Genomic DNA, 23304 nt, shown 5'->3' with positions numbered 1-23304 from the left:
GTGTGGGGGGGTAGGGGATGGAGACAGGTAGTCAGTGAAATGGAATTAGCGTTCTTTTTCTGAGTTAATATTAAACCAAAGAGGCTACAGATGTTATTTCTAGTATTCCAGAAAAATAAAACACTATTTTCTGTAAATTCAAATGAAAGACGCACAGCTATTACTTCTTTTGTGAACCCTGTTGTCATAGCTCTTATTATCCTTATTATCTCTTTCATATAGAATGCAATCAAGGACTTTACGCAGCATACTAAAATGACTAGCAGAAATAAAACACCATTATTTATAACTATCCTTCACTTTTTGATGAAAACAGGTGTGTACGCATGTGCGTGTGTGGATGCATGTGTGAAAGAGAAATTAATTCTGATGCAGGAAACAGCTCATATTACCCAATGATGAAAAAGATATTTTGTATTCAAGTAGATAACGTTGTTGTTAGTTGTCGTCGAACAGATTCTGACTCATGGCGACCCGATGTGTGCAGAGTAGAACTTTTCCACAGGGTTTTCAAGGCTGTAGCCTTTCAGAAGCACATCACCAGTCCTGTCCTCTGCATGGGTTTAAACCGCCAACCTTTCAGCTAGTAGTTGCATGCTTAACCATTTGCGCCGCACAGGGACTCTCCAAGTAGGTATTACATCGTGGAAAAAAATTGAGGGCTTGACATGGTCATATCTGGTTTTATTTCACCTACATCATGTCTCAGAGAAGCCATCTGTTCACCTTCCAGAGTTCTGCCCTCTTTGCGTACACAAAAGCAACTGAGTAAAATTAATATGAGTGAATAAAAAATACAACCTCACTGCAACACTAACATTTTTTAATCTGTCAGTAATCTTTCTCTTTTTATTTGATAACAAGTGATTTTTTAAAAAGTTCCAACTGTGCTTTAAAAAAATTCAAATCCATACACATGAAATGTACACAGAATAATAAAGCATTTACCATCTCCCCAGCTTAAGAAATGGTATTACAAGTAGAGTTGGAGTACTGTGTACTCTTTTCTGATCTATTTCATTTCCCTCTTGGAGGATATCACCATCTTGAATATGGTTGTCTGTCATTCTAAAGCATGTCCCTTTAATTTTATTACATATGTAGATATCCCTAAACTACAGTATTGTTTTTGCATATATTAAAATCCATTAAAAAAAAAACCTTGCTGTCGAGTTGATTTTGATTCATAGTGACCTTGTACAACAAAGTAGAACTGCCCCATAGGGTTTCCAAGCAGTAGCTGGTAGAGTTGAACTGCCAATTTTCTGGTTAGCAGCCAAGCTCTTAACCACTATGCCATCAGGGCTCCTTTACATATATTAGAACTTCATATAAAAGATTATTATATTAAATCATTTTGTTGTATTTTGTTAATCTACATTGCTTGTTAGATTTGTTCATGGTGACGCATGTAACTCTAATTCACTTATTTTTGCTACCGAATTCCAGTGACTGTCTATTCCACAATTTATATATCCACTCTGCTGTTAACCAACATTGAATGCTATAATAAGCATCCTTGTAAATGTCTCCTCGTATACAGGAATCAATTGCTGGAGGAGGACAGCATGTTTACTCAAGCAGGGGGCTAGCAAGAGAGAAAGAAACCTGGGTGAGATGAATTGGCATACTAGCCGTAATGATGGACTCGAACACGTCAGTGATCATAAGGATGACAGAGGCCCGGGCAATGTTTCATTCTGTTGTACATAAGGTCACCATGAGTCAGAGTCAACTTGATGGCAGCTATCCTGTTTATCTAGTGAGTCCCTGACCTTCAGATTTCTTCAAAATTTTCCTGGCAAAACTTGGTTCTTTGCTCTTTCATGTTAACTTTAAAATTACCTATTTAAGTTTCATTAAAAATCTTACTCAGATTTTTACTGGAATTACCTCATATTTATGGATATTTGGGGGGAACTGACATATTTATGACATTGGATGTTTTTTGAGGGCAATACTGTATTTATTGTTCTAGTGAATATAACTACATGATTTGAGAATAACAGCAATGTATATTCATAGCTAGGTACTGAGAACCAACCTTCTGTTTATTTATTATTCATTAAATAATTAAAAAGAATGAAAGCTTTCTATGTAGACTCAGCATACAGTGTACATTGTATTAAAACCGAAACCAAACCCATTGCCGTCAAGTCAATTTCAACACACAATGACCCTACAGGACAGAGTAGAACTGCCCCACAGGGTTCCCAAGGGGTGACTGGAGGATTTGAACTTCCAACTTTTTGATTAACAGCCAAGCTCTTAACCACTGTGCCACCAGGGTTCCAGTACATTAAATTAGTTGACTTTTAATTTGCATTTGCGAAATAATGAAATCTTTCCTCATCTTCCCCAAATAGATGCAATTTCTCCCCCCTCCAAATCTCTATAATACTTCAATTTTGCATCTTAAGATAACTGTCAAGCATTTCCTTGCATTTCTGCTATTTTTGATATCATATTGTCACAGATTGAATTGTGTCCTTCAAAAATACCTGTCAACTTGGCTAGGCCATGATTCCCAGTATTGTGTGATTGTCCACCATTTTGTCATCCGATGTGATTTTCCTATGTGTTGTAAATCCTACTTCTATGATGTTCATGAGGTGGGATTAGCGGCGTTATGTTAATGGAGTAAGATTCAATCTACACGATTAGGTTGCATCTTAAACCAATCTCTTTTGAGACATAAAAGGGAGAAGTGGGCAGAGAGACATGGGGACCTCATGCTGCCAAGAAACAAGAGCCAGGAAAACAGCGCATCCTTTGGACCAGGGGTCTCTGCATTTGAGAGGCTCCTTGACCAGAGAATATTGATGACAAGGACCTTCTCCCAGAGCTGACAGAGAGAAAAAGCCTCTTCCTGGATTCGGATTTCCAGCCTCCTAGAGTGTGAGAGAATAAATTTCTCTTTGTTAAAGCCATCCAATCGTGGTATTTCTGTTATGGCAGCACTAGATAACCAACACACACATCATTATCTATGATATCATATAATATGTGGTTATATTAATGGGACATCAAGTCATGCAGACTTGGGTTTAATCCTGTCTCTCCTCTGTATTGACTGTATGACCTTGGTCAAATTACTTAACCTCTCGAAGCCTTAGTTTCTTCATCTGTAAGGTGGAGATAATATTTTGGTTTTGGTTATATTATAAGGTTGTCAGGAAAATGTAGGTAAAGAACTTAATCTATAGTTTGTGTTCAATTACCTATCATCATCAGCATCACCATATTGTATCTCCTTCTGTACCCATTAACTTCTAAATTGCACCTTTCTAGAAGGCAGAAGCCATAGCTTACCTTCTTTCAGACGGTAGGCAACATACTCAGTACCTCCTGCATATAGCACATATAAAAAAATTAACAAAAGTTTGTTGAAACAAACTTTTTTCCCTTGCCTATCTATGTGTCTGGTTTCTTAATAATAAGCTATTCAAGGGCAGGTGGGAGTTCAATAAGTAAATAAATAAACCATACTAAATAAATGTTAACTGAGTAGTAAATGGAAACCCTGGTGGCATAGTGGTTAAGTGCTACGGCTGCTGACCAAAAAGGTTGACAGTACAAATCTACCAGGTGCTCCTTGGAAACTCTACGGGGCAGTTCTATTCTGTCCTACAGGATTACTGTGAGTAGTAAATGAACAAAGTACATGCTGAATGCACATTTAAGATGAAAATCACTGTTCGACAAACCCCAAACAAAAAATTAAGACATTTTCAGATGTACTTTAAAAAAGAAAGAAGGGTTTCCATTTTCAGGCAGCTGATTAAAAAAATATACAATACTTAGTAAACAAAGATTCCACATCTATTTAAAAATTCTGGTCTGCATCTTCTCTCTCCAGTCTTACCTGGGCCCTACCCAATGCTTCTGCCAACCTGAAGTGTCTACAGTTCCCTGAATTCACCATCCTCCCTCTGTCTATCCCCATCCCAATTCTCCAGCATACGCACACACACACACACACACACACACACTCCTTATTTAACCACTCCACTAATGTACTCCCATAGCAACTTATGCATATATCACTATCACTGGACTTTTGACTCATTCACCCGTATATTCCCATTGCTGGGTATATAACAGGTAATCAACAAATATACTGAATAGAAGAAAGACTAATTCATATTAGTTGTCTCCTTTGTTCACCCCTCCCTCTCTACTCACTGTTCAACTCACTTGATACTAGTTTCACCTGTAGTATTCCATCAGAAGAGCTCTCCAAAAAGATACCAATAATCTCTGCTAAATTCCGATCCTTACACTAATTTTCAGCAATGTTGACTACTCCCATCCTTCTTGAAACACTCCTCCTTTGGCTGCATGACACCACACTCTCCTTGTTTTCTTGCTACTTGTTCATACTTCTCTGCCTCCTCTGCAGGCTCATTCTCTTCCATGAGACCATTAAATGTTAAAATTCCCCAAGACCTAGTCCTACACCTTCTTTTTACTCTGTACTCTCAACTCGAGCAATATTATCAAAGTCCACATCTTCAGTTACCATCTATACGCAGAAGACTCAGGCAGTTAAATTTCCATCCAGACCTTTCCTTTAAGCTCCAGATATCTGTACACAATTGCATACCTGCCATGTACTCCTACATGTCTCAAAGACACATCAGACTCAATATTTCCAAAATGGAACTTGTGATCACAGATTTAATACTCTCAAAAGTTTTCCTACCCAGATAAATGAATGGCATGTCCTTGTTCATGCTAGAAATCTGGGAATTATCCTTGATAATCATCTTCTTACCCTCAACTTATCACAAATCCTATCATAAATCACTTAAATGTCTCTCAAATTAACTTGACTCTCTTGATCTCCACTTGGATGATCCTAATTCCAGCTATCTTCTCCTTCAGTACTGGATCACTGATGTAGTCTCCTAACTGGCTTCTATATGTCCATTCAGCTGCCTGGTAGATTAATTGCAAAATACAAGGACAAATTCCTGAAAAGGCCTGCATGCTCTGATCCCTATATTCTTCTACAGGCTCCCTTTACATAACACCTCACCCCCCACCCCGCCACCCTGGGATCCAGCCCTCTTTTCAGTACATAGCACTCACCAAGCTCCCCCAGAAGATACAGCCTTTGCATACACAGTTCCTTTTGCTAAGAATATTCCAGTACTCCAATTCCTCTCACCTCAACTCTTTCTTAAACTTTAAATCATTTTCAACAAATAGTGCTGAGACAACTGCATCTCTACATGCAGAAGAATAAAACTGGACTCCAACCTCACAACATATGTAAAAATTAACTCTAAATGTTAAGTGCTAAAACTATAAAATTCTTAGAAAAAAATTGGAGTAAATGTCCATTATCTTGGATTTGGGGCAAATGGTTTCTTAGATACGACCCAAGAACACAAGCAACAAATGAAAAAGATAGATAAATTTGACTTCATCAAACCTCAAAACTTTTGTTCTTCAAAGGGCACCATCAAGAAAATAAAAAGATAACCTACAGAATGAGAGAAAATATTTGCAAATTGTATATTTGACAAGGTACTTGTATTTAGAATGTATTTTTAAAAATTACAACTCAATAATAAAAAGACAAATAACTCAATTAAAAAATGGTCAAATAGCCCTGAGATAATCTTTAAACCAAAAATATTCCCTGAAGTCTTCTTAAAATCAGAGAAAAGTTTAGCTCAACCAGTAAAGACTGTCTGCCTTGAGCATTGTGCTCTTTTAAGATCTATCTACACGGGATCAAACTGACAATAGCAACTCGAATGATTAAATAGGAAACAGTAAGTTTATGCTAAAGGGGGGTGGAACAACTCAGAAAAGGAGGGTGAGAATAGTTGCACATCCGGAAGAATGTAATTGATGTCACTGAATTGTACATGTAGAAATGGCTGAATTGGTGTATGCTCTGCTGTATATATTCTCAACGACAAGAAAAATAAATTAAAAATGATCAAAGAATTTAAATAGACATTTTTCCAAAGAAAATACACAAATGGCCAATAAGTACATGAAACGATGCTCAACATCATTAGTCTTCAGGAAAATGCAAATCAAAACCATAATGACATACCACTTCACAACCACTAGAGTGGCTACAATAAACAAAGACGTTAATAAGTGTTGGTGAGGACGTAGAGAACTTGGAACCCTTATACCATGTTGGTGTGAATGTAAAATGGTACAGCACTTTGGAAAACACTCCGGCAGTTCCTTAAAAGGTTAAATACAGAAGTACCATGTGACCCACATCCCTAGGGATATATACAAAAGATTTGAAAGCAGGGACTCAAAGAGATACTTGTATACCAATGTTCACATCAGCATTATTCAAAATAGCCAAAAGCTGGAAACAACCCAAGTGTCCATCAATAGATGAACAGATAAGCAAAATGTGGTATATACATACAATGGAATATTATTCAGCCATAAAAAGAAATGAAGTTCTGATACCTGCTACAGCATGAATGAACCTTGAAAACCTTATGCTAAGTGAAAGAAGCCAACATAAAAGACTATATATTATATGACTCCACGTATATGAAATGTCCAGCATAGACAAATCTACAGAGACAGAAAGTAGATTAGGGGTTGCCTAGGACTGGGACGGGGGACAGTGAAGGGACTGGCAGGGAGTAAAAAGTAGAGTTTATTTTTGAGGTAATAAAAGCATTCTAAAATTGACGGCTGCACAACTCTGTGAAATTTTCTAAAAACCACTGAATTCTATGTTTAAATGGGTGAGTTATATGATATGTGAATTATCTCTCAATAAAGCTGTTTCTAAAAAAGCTTAAGATTAGTACTTCTCAAACTTTGACAGACACACAAATCATCTGGGGATCTACTAAAATACAGAGTCTAATTCAGCAAACTTGGGATGGGACCTGAGAATCTGTTCCCAGGTGATGCCCAAACAATCTTTCCATGGAACACACTTCAAACAGCAAGCCTTTGGACCTCAGCTCAAACTTTTTCTGAGAAATTTTCTATAATCCTATCACCCCCATTCTTGGTTTAGTTAAACACCTCTAATTCATACCCTTATTGTACAGGTAATTCTCCATGATGGCTTTTGCTCACCATTATAACCTACTTCTCCCCACACTGAGATTCTACCATAAAAAATTAAAAAATAACTAACATAAAAAAAAAACAACCAAACCCATTGCTGTTGAGTCGATTCTGACTCATAGCCACCCTATAGGTCCTACCATACCCAGACACCATAGTACATGGCAAATTCATTTTTAAGAAATTAATGAATAATGTCCACCGAGCCAGCAGCCCCTGACTCAGGCCGAGTCATTATCCTTCTTTCGCAATGCTAACATTACAAGGCTCACCACCCTGACTTCAGCTCCAGCAGAAATCCAGCTCATCTTTAGTTAGCATTCCCAGAGATTTTCTATCCCTGCCAAGACTCACTCATTTGGGGTCTGGAGAGCTATGGCTAGAAGAATAATTCATTCCACGTGTATTGGCCTTTCTACTCTAACACAGCTGGCTGGCCATAGTTTCCATGTATAGTCTACCACTACTCCAGATTTTCTTGTGTCAGGTATATAAGAAGCAGAGGAAAACATACAAATCCTGGTTATTGCGGTCAGGTGGAAATATCCCACCCTTCTGTGAGGAATGGGGTCAGAGGGGGTAGGCAGGAGAAAAAGCACAAGTTTTTAATACGTTCTGATTTTTTTTCCATTCAAAAATTATTGTCTAGATTCTCACAAAATTTACTTTTTTTTATATTTGGGAAAACAATTTTGACTAAAATATGAAGAAAAAATTATTTAAGTTAATGGCTGGATAAAACAACAGGAATACTGCATGAAATAAGTTGTGGTGAGAGAGTACAATGGAAGGGCCTAATTGCAAAACCTACACGACAGGCAGAAGCGATGCCATCGATGCCAAGAGAGCTGCCTGGAAAGAGCGCCAAAGTGAAAACTAAAAACAAACAAAACATATTCACAAATATAGTCAGAGTTTGGGATATAAACTCTGTGACTATCATTTCCCTTGACTAATAAACACATAAAAATAGTCAAGAGTACTTAGTAGCAGGAATAGAATGTAATGCTTTTTTAAAAGGTTATTAATATAATATCTCAGAAAACTATTCTCTTAACAAGTTTTAAATACATTTAAAGGGAGGTGTAGTTTATCTTGAAATTTCAAAAATTTTTTCTCAATGTTAGCTATTTAGTAAACATATCAGTGTAGTCGGTTGGAAAACAGTGGCATATTTTCTTCATTAATCTCATTTGCTTAAAATTTCCCGTATCATTTAACTGGGCATCAGACAAAGACTGTTTTTCTTGGGGGCGAGGGGAAGGAGGGAAGGACTCTCTGACACATAGTGCACAAAATGTAAAACAGCCATTGGTTTATAGCGTTTATAGTTCACAGAACACTTACTTATATAAATTATTTCTAAAGAAATGAACAAAATAATTGCTTAAGTGGTGTTACCAAACCAAACCAAACCCAGTGCTGTCGAGTCAATTCCGATGATGAAGTGGTGTTAGCATCTTGATTTTTCCCCAGTAATTTTACTGAATGTACTGAATTGTGCAAAAAGAATACAGCATTTTCTAAAAGTGCACATCTAGGAAAGTACATTTTTTTAGTCAAATTCTTCAATTTTTCAAATAATTCTCCAAAGCACGAGACAGTCTTTACTTTATGTGATAGTGTATTTCCAGTTCTATTTAAACTAAGTAACTGCCCAACATGCACACTTCTGAATTTAGAATAACATTTACTCAGCATGGTAGCTTGCCTGATGCTAGATGTCATTTAAAATAAAATCGTTTTATATAATGTCAACCTTATAGAATGGACAAAGTAGGGCACAAATTCATTTTATACTGAACCTGAAGCTTCAAACAGAAGAAATGTCCTAGTTCCTAAATGTCCTAGGAAATAATACCTGCACACACCAGAGCTAACAGCAATAACATCACCAAAGAATCACGCCCCCCAACCAATTCCTGTTTTTCTTAAAAAATAATGAACAAATAAAAAATGAAAGTTAGTGGTGGGGTGAGGGTGGGAGTCTAGGGGTAGCAATAAAAGAAAAGTAACAACAGAGCCCTGCCAAGGGAGGTAAAGCCATTCAATTGTTATGAGATTTAAAGATATTGATAGGTTGAATAATTATTCATGCCAGGAAGCTATATCCACACAATTAGGCTTGAACAACATACGACAATCAAGCCATATGGTACACCTTCTGGATAATCAGTAAGAGACAAGTATGCCTAAAATGCAATTCTTTTTGATGAGCTTTCTAATACTAAGTAAAGGATCTGTGCTCACTAAAGTCTGATACATGCCGAGGATTTAAGGACTTGGCAAGTAGAAGCAGACAGTGTATAAAATCTCAAAGTAGTCTTCACAGCCAGTTACAAGCACTGACTCTAAGGCCTTTTTCCCCACCTGCTCCCAAAATGAAGGTTCTTAATACTCATTTGTATCCCCGCCCCCCGCCCCACCCCAACCAGGGATACTGATCAAGTCTCTCTGCCCACTATACCTCTATAAACATTACTAAGGTTAAGTCATATGGGCAACAAGGAAGCTAAAACCAGGATTCAGAGTGGCAGAGGTTGTGGTCTGGGTGACTTAACTATTGGGAACAAAGTACGTACATGGGTTCTGAGTTTGGACTCTGAAGTTAATCGAACCCCATCACTAGCTTGCTTCTATCACTTCCCAGCTATGTGACCTTGGAGAAGACACCTAATCTTTTAAGGTTAATTTGTAGAATGAAAAAAAAATCCATGTACATGTTTATTTATTAAGGAGGTAAAATCCTTAGTAATACATGAAAAATGGTGGCCACTTTTACAGCAACCATAGGCATGTAGCAAAAATGCTCTTCAGTCTGATTTAGGGAAACTTTAAAATACTTGTCTATTATATCGCATTCCCAGATGAGAAAACTCAAGACGGAAAAGTTGGCAATTCTCCTAAATTACTTTATAAATTTAATGTAATCCCAGTTAATACTTAAATAGGACTTTTTTGGGGAACTTTAAATTCTAAAGCTCATATGGATAAATAACATTTCAGAGTATCTAAGAAACTTCTGAAAGAACAAGATGTACACTCTATTTTTAAAAAATACTCTAGAATGCTTCGAAGGCCAGCGTAGCAGGGGTAGGGGTCTGGGGACCATGGTTTCAGGGGACATCTAAGTCAATTGGCGTAATAAAATCTGTTAACAAAACATTCTGCATCCCACTTGGAAGAGTGGCGTCGGGGGTCTTACACGCTAGCAAGCAGCCATCTAAGATGCATCAATTGTTCTCAACCCACCTGGATCAAAGGAGAATGAAGAACACCAAGGTCACAAGGTAATTATGAGTCCAAGAGACAGAAAGGGCCACATGAACCAGCGACTACATCATCCTGAGACCAGAAGAACTAGATGGTGCCTGGCTACAACCGATGACTGCCCTGACAGGGAACACAACAGAGAACCCCTAAGGGAGCAGGAGAGCAGTGGGATCCAGACCCCAAATTCTCATAAGACCAGACTTAATGGTCTGAGACTGGAAGGACCCCGGTGGTCATGGCCCCCAGACCTTCTGTTGGCCCAGGACAGGAACCATTCCCGAAGCCAACTCTTCAGACATGGATTGGACTAGACAATGAGTTGGAAAGGGATGCTGGTGAGGAATGAGCTTCTTGGATCAGGTGGACACTTAAGACTATGTTGGCATCTCCTGCCTGGAGGGGAGATGAGAGGGTGGAGGGGGTTAGAAGCTGGCGAAAAGGACACGAAAACAGAGAGTGGAGGGAGAGAGCAGGCTGTCTCATTGGGGGAGAGTAATTGGGAGTGTGTAGCAAGGTGTATATGGGTTTTTGTGTGAGAGACTGACTTGATCTGTAAACTTTCTCTTAAAGCACAATAAAAATTATTAAAAAAATACTCTAAAGCTACAATAATTAAAAGTGTAATAATGGATCAAGAACAGACAACAGGTCAATAAGATGAAGAGAAAGCCTCCAAACATTCAGAGTACGTAAGAACTTAATGTTTAATGAAGGTAATACAAATGAGTAAGGAAAGAAATAATACACGTTGAGAATACTTTATTATAAATCTGTACCTCATAGCTATAATTAACTTATCTGAGATTTAAGATTTAAATGTTAAAATGAACATAACAATAGGGAAAATGGACAAAGCTTATGAGTAGGCAAGTCTCAGAAATACAAATGAACAATAATCATGAAAATATGTCACAAGTCACTAAAATGCAAATGAACCTGGTAATATTTTTTGCTTATTAAACTAGAAAGACTTTTCAAAAATTAAATAAATATAATACTTAGTACGTGCAGAAGTGCAGGAAACAAGAACTGTCATATGGTACTAGTGGGAACACAAATCTGTATTAAAACTTCTGGAATGAAATTTGCCTTAAGTTTTTTTTATACGTTCTTATCCTTGAATTCAGTAATTCCTCTTATAGAATGTGTCTCTCCCTTTCAAACACACCTTTCTAAATTGGCTTTGTGATGCTGAGACTGGGGCTCTGCAAACTATTGTTTTCTCTTGCTGGTAGGCTCTGCCAATAAGACACACTGGAAGGAGACCAGAAGGCCATAGGAAGTAAAAAGGAACTTGCTCCTTTCTGCTTGCATGGGTTCCTGTCAGCCTTTTCCAGCAACAGCTCTTAACCCTCCTGGAGATACTAGTACCAGCTGACCAGTGCCCCTCTTCAAGGTCTGAGTCCAGCCCTGTGGAGTCTGTCCTACAAGCTCTGGAGGCTGCAGGGCAGGGTTCACCCCACCTTCAAGGTTCTCTGAGTTCTAAAAACTCTAACCTATTTGACTATACTTCAAAATGTTAACAATGGTTTTTGGTAATAGTTCAGCTTTTGTATTTTATGAAGGGTGTGTATGTGTTATCTAGTTTTTGTTTTTTACTATACATTCCTTCTATAATTAGGGAAGTTATTACTTTAAAAACATATACATTCACACTACCCAGTAGTTAAAAAGCACGTACTCCAAAGCTCCAGACAGGATTCAAAACTCAGCTTTCTTACTTACTGGCTAGATGACCTTGGGCAAATTCCAATGCTATTTGCAAGACACTGAGAAAGAATTCTGTTAATAGATAAATACAGTTTTTTCTTTACAAAACTGGAATCATACCATTGTTATATAATTTTTTTCACTTGATATATGGAATATTTCCCTGTCATAAACATGAACATGACATAGGGATATACAATTTTTGTTTTTTAATTTTGAAATAACTTCAAACTTACAGAAAAGCTGGAAGAATAATAAAAAAGGACTCTTATATACCCTTCATCTAGATTCATCAATTGTTAGCATTCTGCCACCTTTGGTATATCATTCTGTACCTATCTATTTATCTGTGTCAACTTTATTTTTCTGATCCTTTGAGAGAAGCTGCAGACACCATGTTCCTTTGCCTCAATTACTTCAGTGGGCATTTTCTAAGAACAGGGTCATTCTCTTACATAACCACAGTACAACTGTCAAAATCAGGAAATTTAACATTGATATTATTATCTAATATTCAGTCTATATTCAATTTTTCCTGATTGTCCTAATAATGTCTTTTATAGTAATTTTCCCATGGATCTAAGATCAAATCCAAGATCACACCCAGTGCATTTGTCATTAAACATGGAATGACAACATAATATTCATCCACGTATAGTTGTTACTGTTGTTAGGTGCCGTGGAGTCAGTTCCCACTCATAGTGACCCCATGTACAACAGAACAAAACACTGCCCAGTCCTGCACCATGCCCACAATCATTGTTATGCTTGAGTCCATTGTTGAAGTCAATATGTCAATCCATTTCATTGAGGGTCTTCCTCTTTTTCGTTGACCCTGTACGTTTCCAAGCAGGATGTCCTTCTCCAGGGACTGATCTCTCCTGACAACACGTCCAAAGTATGTAAGACGCAGTCTCGCCATCCTTGCCTCTAAGGAGCATTCTGGTAGTGCTTCTTCCAAGGCAGATTTGTTCGTTCTTTTGGCAGTCCGTGGTATATTCAATATTTTTTGCCAACACCATAATTCAAAGGTGACAATTCTTCTTCGCTCTTCCTTATTCATTGTCCAGCTTTCGAATGCATATGATGAGACTGAAAATAGCACAGCTTGGGTCAGGCGCACCTTAGTCTACAAGGTGACATCTTTGTTTTTCAACACTTTAAAGAGGTCTTTTGCAGCAGATTTGCTCAATGCGATGTGTCTTTTGCTTTCTTGACTGCTGCTTCCATAGATGCTGATTGTGGATTCAAGTAAAATGAAATCCTTGACAATTTCAATCTTTTCTCCATTTATCATGATGTTGCTTATTGGTCATGAGGGGTTTTGTTTTCTTTATGTTGAGGTATAATCCATACTGAAGGCTGCAGTCTTTGATCTTCATCAGTAAGTGCTTCAAGTCCTATTCACTTTCAGCAAGCAAGGTTGTGCCATCTGCATAACACAGGTTGTTAATGAGTCTTCCACCAATCCTGATACCCAGTTCTTCTTCATATAGTTCAGCTTCTCAGATTATACGCTCAGCATACAGACTGAACAGGTATGGTGAAAGGATACAACCCTGATGCACACCTTTCCTGACTTTAAACCACGGAGTAACCCCTTGGTCTGTTTGAATGACTGCCTCTTGATCTATGCACAGGTTCCTTTGAGCGCAGTTACCTGTTCTGGAATTCCAATTCTCTACAACATTATCCATAATTTGTTATGATCCACACAGTCGAATGCCTTTGCATAGTCAATAAAACATGGGTAAACATCTTTCTGGTATTCTCTGCTTTCAGCCAAAATCCATCTAACATCAGCAATGATATCCCTGGTTCCACACCCTCTTCTGAATCCGGCCTGAATTTCTGGCAGTTCCCAGTCAATATACTGCTGCAGCCACTTTTGAATGATCTTTTGCAAAATTTTACTTGCATGTTATATTAATGATAAAAAAAAAAGATAGTGTCTGATAATTTCCTCATTTGGCTGGATCACCTTTCTTTGGAACAGACATAAACATGGATCTCTTCCCTGTATATAGTATACTTTTATTTAACCAATATTCTGTTAAGGGACATTTGGTTTGTTTCTGTTTTTTAAATTTCGCTGTTGTAAATAATGCTGTAATAAACACCCTGAAGAGAAATCTTCATGTGTATATCTTACTACTTCTTCAGAATGATCTGCTATGTATCATTCAAGGCCCACTCAAAAACAGAAACCACAACAGTTATTTTGACAGAGACAATTTAATATAGGGACTTGTTTAAACACGGTTGGAAGTTTGGGAAGGCTAAAAAAGGGATCACTGAACTAACAACAGATAGTAACTGCATGAAGCAACTCCGTTCCTAGGGCTGGGAGAACAAAGAAAAGAGGTTGAAGTTATTAGAAACTAGACACTCAGGGGCCCCTTGCTGAGCTGGGATGGTTTGTTCACAAGGAGGAAGAGGAATGTTCATTAAAAAGACATTCTGAAAAGGAAGAGGAAATGCCTGGCATTCCTTCTCCATCTCCCCTTCAACTTAAAACAAACAATAAATAACTCTCATGTGCTCGGGTAAAATAATCCAAATACACAAAAAGTAAAAGAATTTTGCCACTATAGCACTGAAACCTACGAAAATTCTGCAGTGATTCATAAAGCAATTTAAAAAAAATACATATGATATGAAAGCTAAGGTTTGTAGTGGCCATGATTATCCCAAGCAAGAGAAAAACAAAATAAATACTGTAGGAATTAGCAAACATAAAAGATCAAACTATACTAAAACATTCTTCAACTGTAAAAGTCAATTCAAGTCAGTTTGAAATTTCCATGACAGGGCTTGGTTGGTTGATTTAAAGCAACAAGGCTTTATTTATGCTTGACGATGTATGGCTGTGCACACAGTATGATATCTTTTACTGCTGCCTGACCAGCTCAGACAGTAAAATTAAAGAAACTGAAAGACACAGAAAAGTAAGAACCAGCACTGAATCTTAATAGCCAGTTCACTCAGACTCTGAGGTTTTTAAACTCTCTTAAGCCCTAAAATATTTGACACAGCTTGACCTCAAAAAGCACAAAAAACTGACTAAAAAAATTTACTTTAGCCAACTTGCTGACCACATCCACCAAGTAATTAACTATTCAGTGGCTAAATAAAGGAGCAAAACTTTTCAGGCAGCACCAGATAAGTGAAATCAACTGGGTATAGACATATGGAACAGCTGAAAACTAAGTTCACTGTTTTCCGTGAAGACTTCAACAGACCCACAAATGGCATTTAGCTCCATAGTAAACCATCCTCTAGGTCAGCAGGAAGCGCATTATGGGCTGACAGTCCGGGAGACAAGCCCTCTTCAGAGTGCCATGGTAGTAATTTCCGGTGTGAAGAGCTCACTGCTGCTCTTGCATTCTTCAGGGTGCATGTCTTCTCATCTCAGAGGATGTTGCTCTTCCACAGGAAGAGGAAGGAACCAGTTGTTACTGGATGTGTGGGCTGAGAGCTGTCGGCATTTTCTGCATGCCTCAGCCTCAGCTGTGGGAACTGTGGATGCGGTTTGGATTCCCAGGCCGGGGACAGTCCATCTTACTGCAGCAGTCAGGAGGTCATGGTGTAGAAATACAGTATCTCAGGAAGTTAGAAAAATACCTAGAACTTCAACATCTCCAGCCCCCCAAAATGTGCTAATTTTATAAAGGAAATACGAAAAAGTATTTACTCTGTTGGGCTCTCAAGTATGAAGTTTTATAAAACCCTTTAGAAGAGTATTTTTTATTAAAATTTTCTATATAGAAAAGTTTAAGTACTAAATTATTTTTATTAACAGGTATAAGGACCAGTTTCATTGCATATAGTATTATTTAACCAGGTTTTTTATTTTAAAAATTTAGCTAATTTGTATATAATTTTTGGTAAAAGGAAGCATTCAATTAACATAAGTTTTCTTTCCCTATGACCTTGAAACTTAAGGGGAATGAAGCTCAAACGAGTAAATTTTTCAATATATCTAAAGCAAATACTTGGGACTTAGTGATTATTGTGACTTTTATTAAAATGTAAACTTCATTTGGAGGAAAAAGAGAAATGCTTTGGCCCATATTATCAATTTCTTTTGATACTATCCTAGTAAATTTTGCAGATTTTCAGATCTCTAAAAAAAAAAAGCATGCTCCCTCTATAGGCTAAAAAGTTTTAGTTTAGTTTTGTTTTTTTAAACAATCCCTGAGACACGTTTTTTAAAAAGGTCAGCCATCACATTCACAACTGTTAGTGAATTTTTATAACATATGGGTCATGATGTACTACTTCAAAAGCAAGCATTCAATTAATGTGGAAATAGTTTCTTTTCCATCTCTAATATTTTCTCTCTAAAACAGTTTGTATTTGAAAAAAATATAAATCTTGCATTTTTTATTTCTAAATGGTAAGAGATCTGTGAAAAGGTTGTAATTTTGTTATTTCTATTAATTATCATGTATATCATTTTTAGGTGCCTTTAATTACTTCACTTCTTAAAATTTTAAAGGGGAATGTTTTAAAGTTACTTCTCATACCTCATAAGGAGAATTCCTATTTTCCTCCCCTTAAGAGCTCTATGCAGTTAACTTTTCAAGTTGCTAGATAAAAAAATTACTGTATCACACTTGACACATATACTATCATTTGAAATGAAGACTAAAAGTCTCTTAAGAAAAGGAAGATAAATTTTTTAAGGCACCAGCTATTGAGTTCAGAGACCTGGATTCTACAAATGCCTATGTTCATTTCCTTTCAATTCCTTAAAACAGGGGCAGCAGAAAGATGATGCATGCCCACTGAACCAGTGCCTAAAGATATCATAAATGTGTGTGTCCTATAGCTTAGTAAGTGGTCACAATGTTACAAAGAAACATCTAGTTCCAGAAATCACATCCACTAAACTTATAAAGGAGCCCTGGTGGCGCACTGGTGAAAGGACTCAGCTGCTAACCAAAAGGTTCGTGGTTCAAACCCACTAGCCGCTCTGAGGGAGAAAATGTGGCTATCTGCTTCTGAAAAGATTATAGCCTTGGAAACCCTATGGGGCAGTTCTTCTCTGTCCTATAGGGTTGCTAGGAGTTGGAATCACCTCGACAGCAAAGGTTTTTTTGGTGAACTTATAAATCAAATCCCACTTTATAAACTGTTGCAAAGGTAAAAAAGAACCCACCTATACTCCCAAATTTAGAGGACATTAATCTGCAAATCCAGAAACATTAGCATACAGAAAAGCAGAGAGAACAGGAGGTTGTGCAATAGGATTATCCATTTTCCTAGAAAAGCAAGTGGGAATCTGGGGAAAATAAATTACATATCGCCATTTTACACTTTCAAGGTTACAACTTTTAGTTTTTGAGACATTTGGTTTTGCATACACTGAGTTCTTTCAAGTCAGTCTTTCCAAATCTCTGCTTACATAAGCAGTCAGGAACTGGAATAACTCTGAACTAGTTACGCAATGTTGTCTAGTAACCAGGATGAACTGTTGCCACAACATTCGCGGAAATATTCTCTCTGTATCTGCAAGTTTACTCTTTGTATGTCCACCTATTTTGTCAATACATTAATATTTTTCAGGTAGCAGACACTGTATGACAATCTCCATGGGAGGGTGTAACTTTTTTCCTCCTAAAAATAGGCCGAGGTGAAATCTTTCCAAAAGAGAAACCAGTGCACCTTGCTAAAAGATGCAAATCTAAATGACATCTAGAAGGGAGACTGTATGTTACCACTGCACTTCCCAAAGTCAAGGAAATAGCAGTGTCTCTTGCACTGAGCACTTTCAGCTGAGCACTTTCCTGATTCTAGAACAGAAGATAGAAAAAACACAGTTCTTTTTTTCTCAGCAACCCCTCTGCCAAAACGATGCAGGGCCAGGAGATAACCTAAACTACACTGAGATTACTCAGGGCTACACCTTACTGTCCCTGGGGGAAGGAGGCAGGGAATCCCACAGCTGACATCCAATCTGTCAGGAAATCCTTTTGGCTCTGTCTTCAAAATAGAGTCAGAATCCTATCACTTATCACCACCATCTCTTCTATCACTCTGGGTCAAGACACTATTGCCTCCTGTCTAATTATTTAATTAGCTTCCTAATTAGTCTCACTCCCAGGCAGAGTCATGTCCCTCCTCTGAAGTAAACTTCTCATGTGTCTTTGTCACTTACCATTCGAACTTCTATCCTGGCTTCTCATCTGGGGTGCCCTTCCCAAATATTCACATGACTTGTCCCCTTCATTCCTTCAGTTCTTTACTCAAATGCCACCTTTCACATGACTCTTGTCCTGGCCATCCTATTTAAAATCACACTCCTCTTCCTATTTACCTTCAGTGTTTTTTTATCTTTGCATTTTTTTTCTGTCCATTATATTATATAAAGGAGCCCTGGTGGTACTGTAGTTAAAAGCACTGGGCTGCTAACCAAAAGGTCGGCAGCTTGAACCCACCAGCTGCTCCTGAGGAGAAAGATGGGGCAGTCTGCTTCCGTAAAGATTTCATCCTTGGAGCAGTTGTACTCTGTGCTATGGGGTTGCTATGAGTCAGAATCAACTCAGTGGCAACAGGCTATATTATATAGTTTACTTTTTTTTTGTCTATATTGCTTGTCTCCCCTACTAGAATATAAGAATGTAGGTTTCTCTGGGGCAGGTATTTTCATTTTGCTGACTCTTCCTAAAGCCAAGAAAAGTGAGTGGCACAGAAGAGTTGCTCAATAAATATTTATTGAGAAACGTGTTAGTGGGAGTAGGTACCCTCCCTGGATTCTACCATATCTGCTATCTGCTGAGTTAGGCAACTGTCATGGATTGAATTGTGTCCCCCCAAATATCTGCTAACTTGGCTGGGCCATGATTCCCAGTAATGTGTGATTGTCCACCATTTTATCATCTGATGTAACTCCCCATGTGTTGTAAACCCTGTCTCTATGATGTTGATGAGATGGGATTAGCGGCAGTTATATTCATAAGGCAGGACTCAATCTACAAGATTGGGTTGTGTCTTGAGCCAATCTCTTTTGAGATACAAGAGAGAACTGAACAGACAAAAAAAGGAACCTCATACTACCAAGAAAGCAGAGTGTGTCCTTTGGACCCAAGATTCCTGTGCTGAGGAGCTGCTAGTCCAGGAGAAGACTGATGACAAGGACCTTCCCTTCAGAGCTGACACACAGCAAGAGAAAGCCTTCCTCTGGAGATGATGCCCTGAATTTGGACTTCTAGCCTACTGGACTGTGAGGGAATAAATTTCACTTTGTTAAAGCCACCCACTTGTAGGATTTCTGTTACAGCAGCACCAGATAACTAAGACAGCAAGTTAAGGACCTGAAACTTAACTGACGCACTTTCATTACAGTAATTAAGTATTTTCAGTTACTTCTGAGGCATCTACTTATTCTTGCTTTCTCCACCTGGAACACCCCATTCAAAGCCCTACCTATCTCAAGAACTGCTCAAAAGTTATCTTCTGGAGAAGTCCTCCAGCCCATAATGATCTCTTCAGAATCCTCCCATTAACAGCCTTTCATTTGGCAATCATGTATACTTCATGTAAATTGAGACTGCCATTTATTTCTTATACTATTATTTTCTTCTGGCTAGGTTGTAAGTTTCTTGGGGACAGGCAAGCATCTTGGCAATACCCTCGGCATCTCACATAATGCCTTCATGTAGTACATCATTAAATATTTTCACTGATAGGGACACAAAAGACTGTAGATGCTTGATTTTTTTCTATAACATAAAACTCTCAGTTTATTGTAAGGAATTGATTTGACCTGAAACATTACCCCTAATTCTAAGGAAAGACATATACATTTCGTTCATAGCCTTAATGGTTACCAGAATGAAAATGAGAAAAGGTTTTAGTCCTCTAAAGAGTCTAGTGTTTTTTGACAATCAGGGGAATACTAGCAAGAATATTAATTTCATTTTTTTTGTTTGTAGGGCAGATAATAATAAAGTTAATAAACCAAAACACAGAAACAAAGTTTACCTAAAATAATTATATATATATATATTCCTAGAGTATTTTAAAGCAAATTTTAATTAGTTAGTATTTAAAAAAAAAAAAAAGAAATACTTTATATTAGGATACAGAATAGAAATTTCTATCTTGCTTGCCTTTTGGAAGGTCGGGGGAGATAGGGTCTGGAACATTCCAAGTAGCCACACTGTATGTCAATACTAATGCTAAATGTTCTAGTACAAAACTGATGACAAAATCTTAGTCTAGTGTTAATGAAATTAATGAAAATATTAAAATAATTAAATAGAAACGAACTAAATAATCTTTAGATTTCAGTAATAAAAAGTGACAATGTAGCCAGAATAACAATTCAGGAATTTGAAATCAACATTTTTAATCTATGTCTATAAAAGAGTCAGTACTTCAATTTACAGAAACTTTTTACAGCAAAGCTTTAAAAATGCAAATTGGTAAGAGCTTACTTTAATCCCCACATATTCTATCATATTTCCTGCCTGGCATTAGTGACACAAGTACAAGGCACACAGACATCAACTGTTACACTACATGCCATAATTTCTTCTCTGTAGGAACACTGGGTACTGGGTAATAGGAACATATCAGAGCATAAATAAGGTACCAGTACCTTTTAGGCTACAAATCATCCTTCACATGATATGAAATCAAGTCAAAACAGGAGGGGAAAGTAACTACTTCTTACAATATAATGAAACTGCTTTTACCCTACTAAGAAATTTGACAAATTAAGGTATTTGAAGAATAATCATCTTTACGTTTCATCTTGATGGAATAAATTTCTAAGGAAACTTTCTTCCAGTGTATAAAACCAACCAAAGAAACCCACAAAAGGGACAGTAACCACAATAATAAACATGCAAACTACCTTTAAACATTGTTTTTTGGTTTGTTTTTTACCTTTCAGTATTTCTCTGGGTATTTAAATTATAATCACATGCAAGTTCATATTAAAAATGTCGTTAGGTGCCATTGAGTCGATTCCAACTCATAGTGACCCTATATACAACAGAATGAAACACTGCCTGGTCCTGCTCCATCCTCATAATCTTTGCTATGTTTGAGCCCATTGTTGCAGCCACTGTGTCAATCCACCTTACCATGGACTGAATTGTGTCCCCCCAAAATATGTGTATCAATTTAGCTAGGTCATGATTCCCAGTATTGTGTGACTGTCCATCATTTTGTCATCTGATGTGATTTTCCTGTGTGTTGTAAATCTTATCTCTATGATGTTGATGATATGGTATTAGCGGCAGTCATATCAATGAGGCAGGACTTAATCAACAAGACTGGATTGTGTCTTGAACCAATCTCTTTTGAGATATAAAACAGAGAAGCAAGCAGAGAGACAGGGAGACCTCCTACCACCAAGAAACAAGAGCCAGGAGAATAACGTGTCCTCTGGATCTGGGTTCCCTGTGCTGAGAAACTCCTAGAGCTGGGGAAGACTAATGACAAGGACCTTCCTCCTGAACTGATAGAGACAGAATGCCTTCCCTGAGAGCTGGCACACTGAGAATTTGGACTTCTAGCCTCCTAAACTGTGAAACAATAAATTCCTGTTTGTTAAAACCATTCACTTGTAATATTTCTGTTACAACAGAACTGGACAACTAAGATTCATCTTGTAGAGGGTGTTCCTCTTTTTTGCTGACCCTCTACTTTACTAGGCATGATGTACTTCTCCAGGGACTGGCCTCTCTTGATAACGTGTCCAATGTATGTGAGATGAAGTCTCACCATCCTTGCTTCTAAGGAGCATTCTGGCTGTACTTCTTCCAAGACGGATTTGTTCATTCTTCTAGTAGTCCACGGCATAGTCAATAGTCTTTGGCAGCACCACAATTAAAAGGCATTAGTTCTTCAGTCTTCCTTATTCATTCTCCAGCTTTCACATGCATAAGAGGCGACTGAAAACATGATGCCTTGGATCAAGCACACCTCGGTACTTACAGTAACATCTTTTTTTTTTTTAAACACTTTAAAGACTTTTTTGTACAGCAGATTTTCCCAATGTAATGGGGTGTTTGATTTCTTGACTGCTGCTTCCATGGGTGTTGATTGTGGATCCAAGTAAAATGAAATCCTTGACAACCTCAATCTTTTCTCCGTTTATCATGATGTTGCTTGTTGGTCCAGTTATGAGAATTTTTGTTTTATGTTGAGGTGTAATGCATACTGAAGGCTGTGGTCTTTGATCTTTATCAGTAAGTGTGCTTCAAGTCCTCTTCACTTTCAGCAAGCAAGGTTGTGTCATCTGCATATTGCAGATTCCCCATTCTTCTTCATATAGTCCAGCTTCTTGGATTATTTGCTCAGCATACAGATTGAATAGGTATGGTGAAAGGATACAACCCCGATGCACACTGCTCCTGATTTTAAACCACACAGTATCCCCTTGTTCTGTCTGAACCACGGTCTCTTGGTCTAAGTACAGTTTCCTATGAGTAAAATTAAGTGTTCTGGAATTTCCATTCTTCATAATGTTATGCATAATTTGTTATGATACACACAGTAAAATGCCTTTGCATAGTCGATAGAACACAGGTAAACATCTTTCTGGTATTCTCTACTTTCAACCAGGATCAATCAGATATCAGCAATGATATCCCTTGTTCCAAGTCCTCTCTGAATCCAGCTTGAATTTCTGGCAGTTCCCTGTTGATGTTACTGTTTTTGAATGATCTTCGGCATAATTTTACTTGTGCGTGATATTAATGATATTGGTTGATAATTTCCACATTCTGTTGGATCACCTTTCTTTGGGATGGGTACAAATATGGATCTCTTCCAGTCGGTTGGCCAGGTAGCTGTCTTCCAAATTTCTTGGCATAGATCAGTGAGCAATTCCAGCACTTCATCCATTTGTTGAAACATCTCAATTGGTATTCCATCATTTCCTGAAGCCTTGTTTCTCGTCTATGCCTTCAGTGCAGCTTAGACCTCATCCTTCAGCATCATCGGTTCTCGATCATATTCTACCTCGTGAACAGGTTGAACGTAAACCTACCGTGACTTTGTATTTCTTTTGCCTTCTTTTGATGCTTCCTGTGTTGTTTAATATTTTCCCCATAGAATCCTTCAGTATTGCAACTCGAGGCTTGAATTTTTTCTTCAATTCTTTCAGCTTGAGAAATGCTGAGTGTGTTCTTCCCTTTTGGTTTTCCATCTCCAGGTCTTTGCACCTTTCATTATAATACTTTGTCTTCTCGAGCTGCCTTTCGAAATCTTCTGTTCAGCTCT

At 37.7% G+C, this 23304-nt stretch overlaps 1 protein-coding gene across 6 annotated transcripts in view; it reads right to left on the bottom strand.

Annotated features, from left to right (window-relative positions):
• Positions 1-23304, bottom strand: part of POC1B (POC1 centriolar protein B) — a 167495-nt gene that overhangs the window by 70345 nt on the left and 73846 nt on the right. Inside the window, exon 11 of one of the 6 annotated variants that reach the window (XM_064283755.1) lies at positions 9516-15624. The exons of the other annotated variants lie outside the window; for them this stretch is intronic. Within the exon in view, the coding sequence (XP_064139825.1) occupies positions 15622-15624 (3 nt within the window). The 3' untranslated portion in view covers positions 9516-15621. Of the gene's footprint in view, positions 1-9515; positions 15625-23304 lie in introns of those variants that run through there. 6 annotated transcript variants of the gene reach the window in all.

The sequence above is a fragment of the Loxodonta africana genome, chromosome 4, assembly GCF_030014295.1.
Source record: "Loxodonta africana isolate mLoxAfr1 chromosome 4, mLoxAfr1.hap2, whole genome shotgun sequence".
Lineage (NCBI taxonomy): Eukaryota > Metazoa > Chordata > Mammalia > Proboscidea > Elephantidae > Loxodonta > Loxodonta africana.
This window is presented reverse-complemented; position numbering and strand designations above follow the sequence as displayed.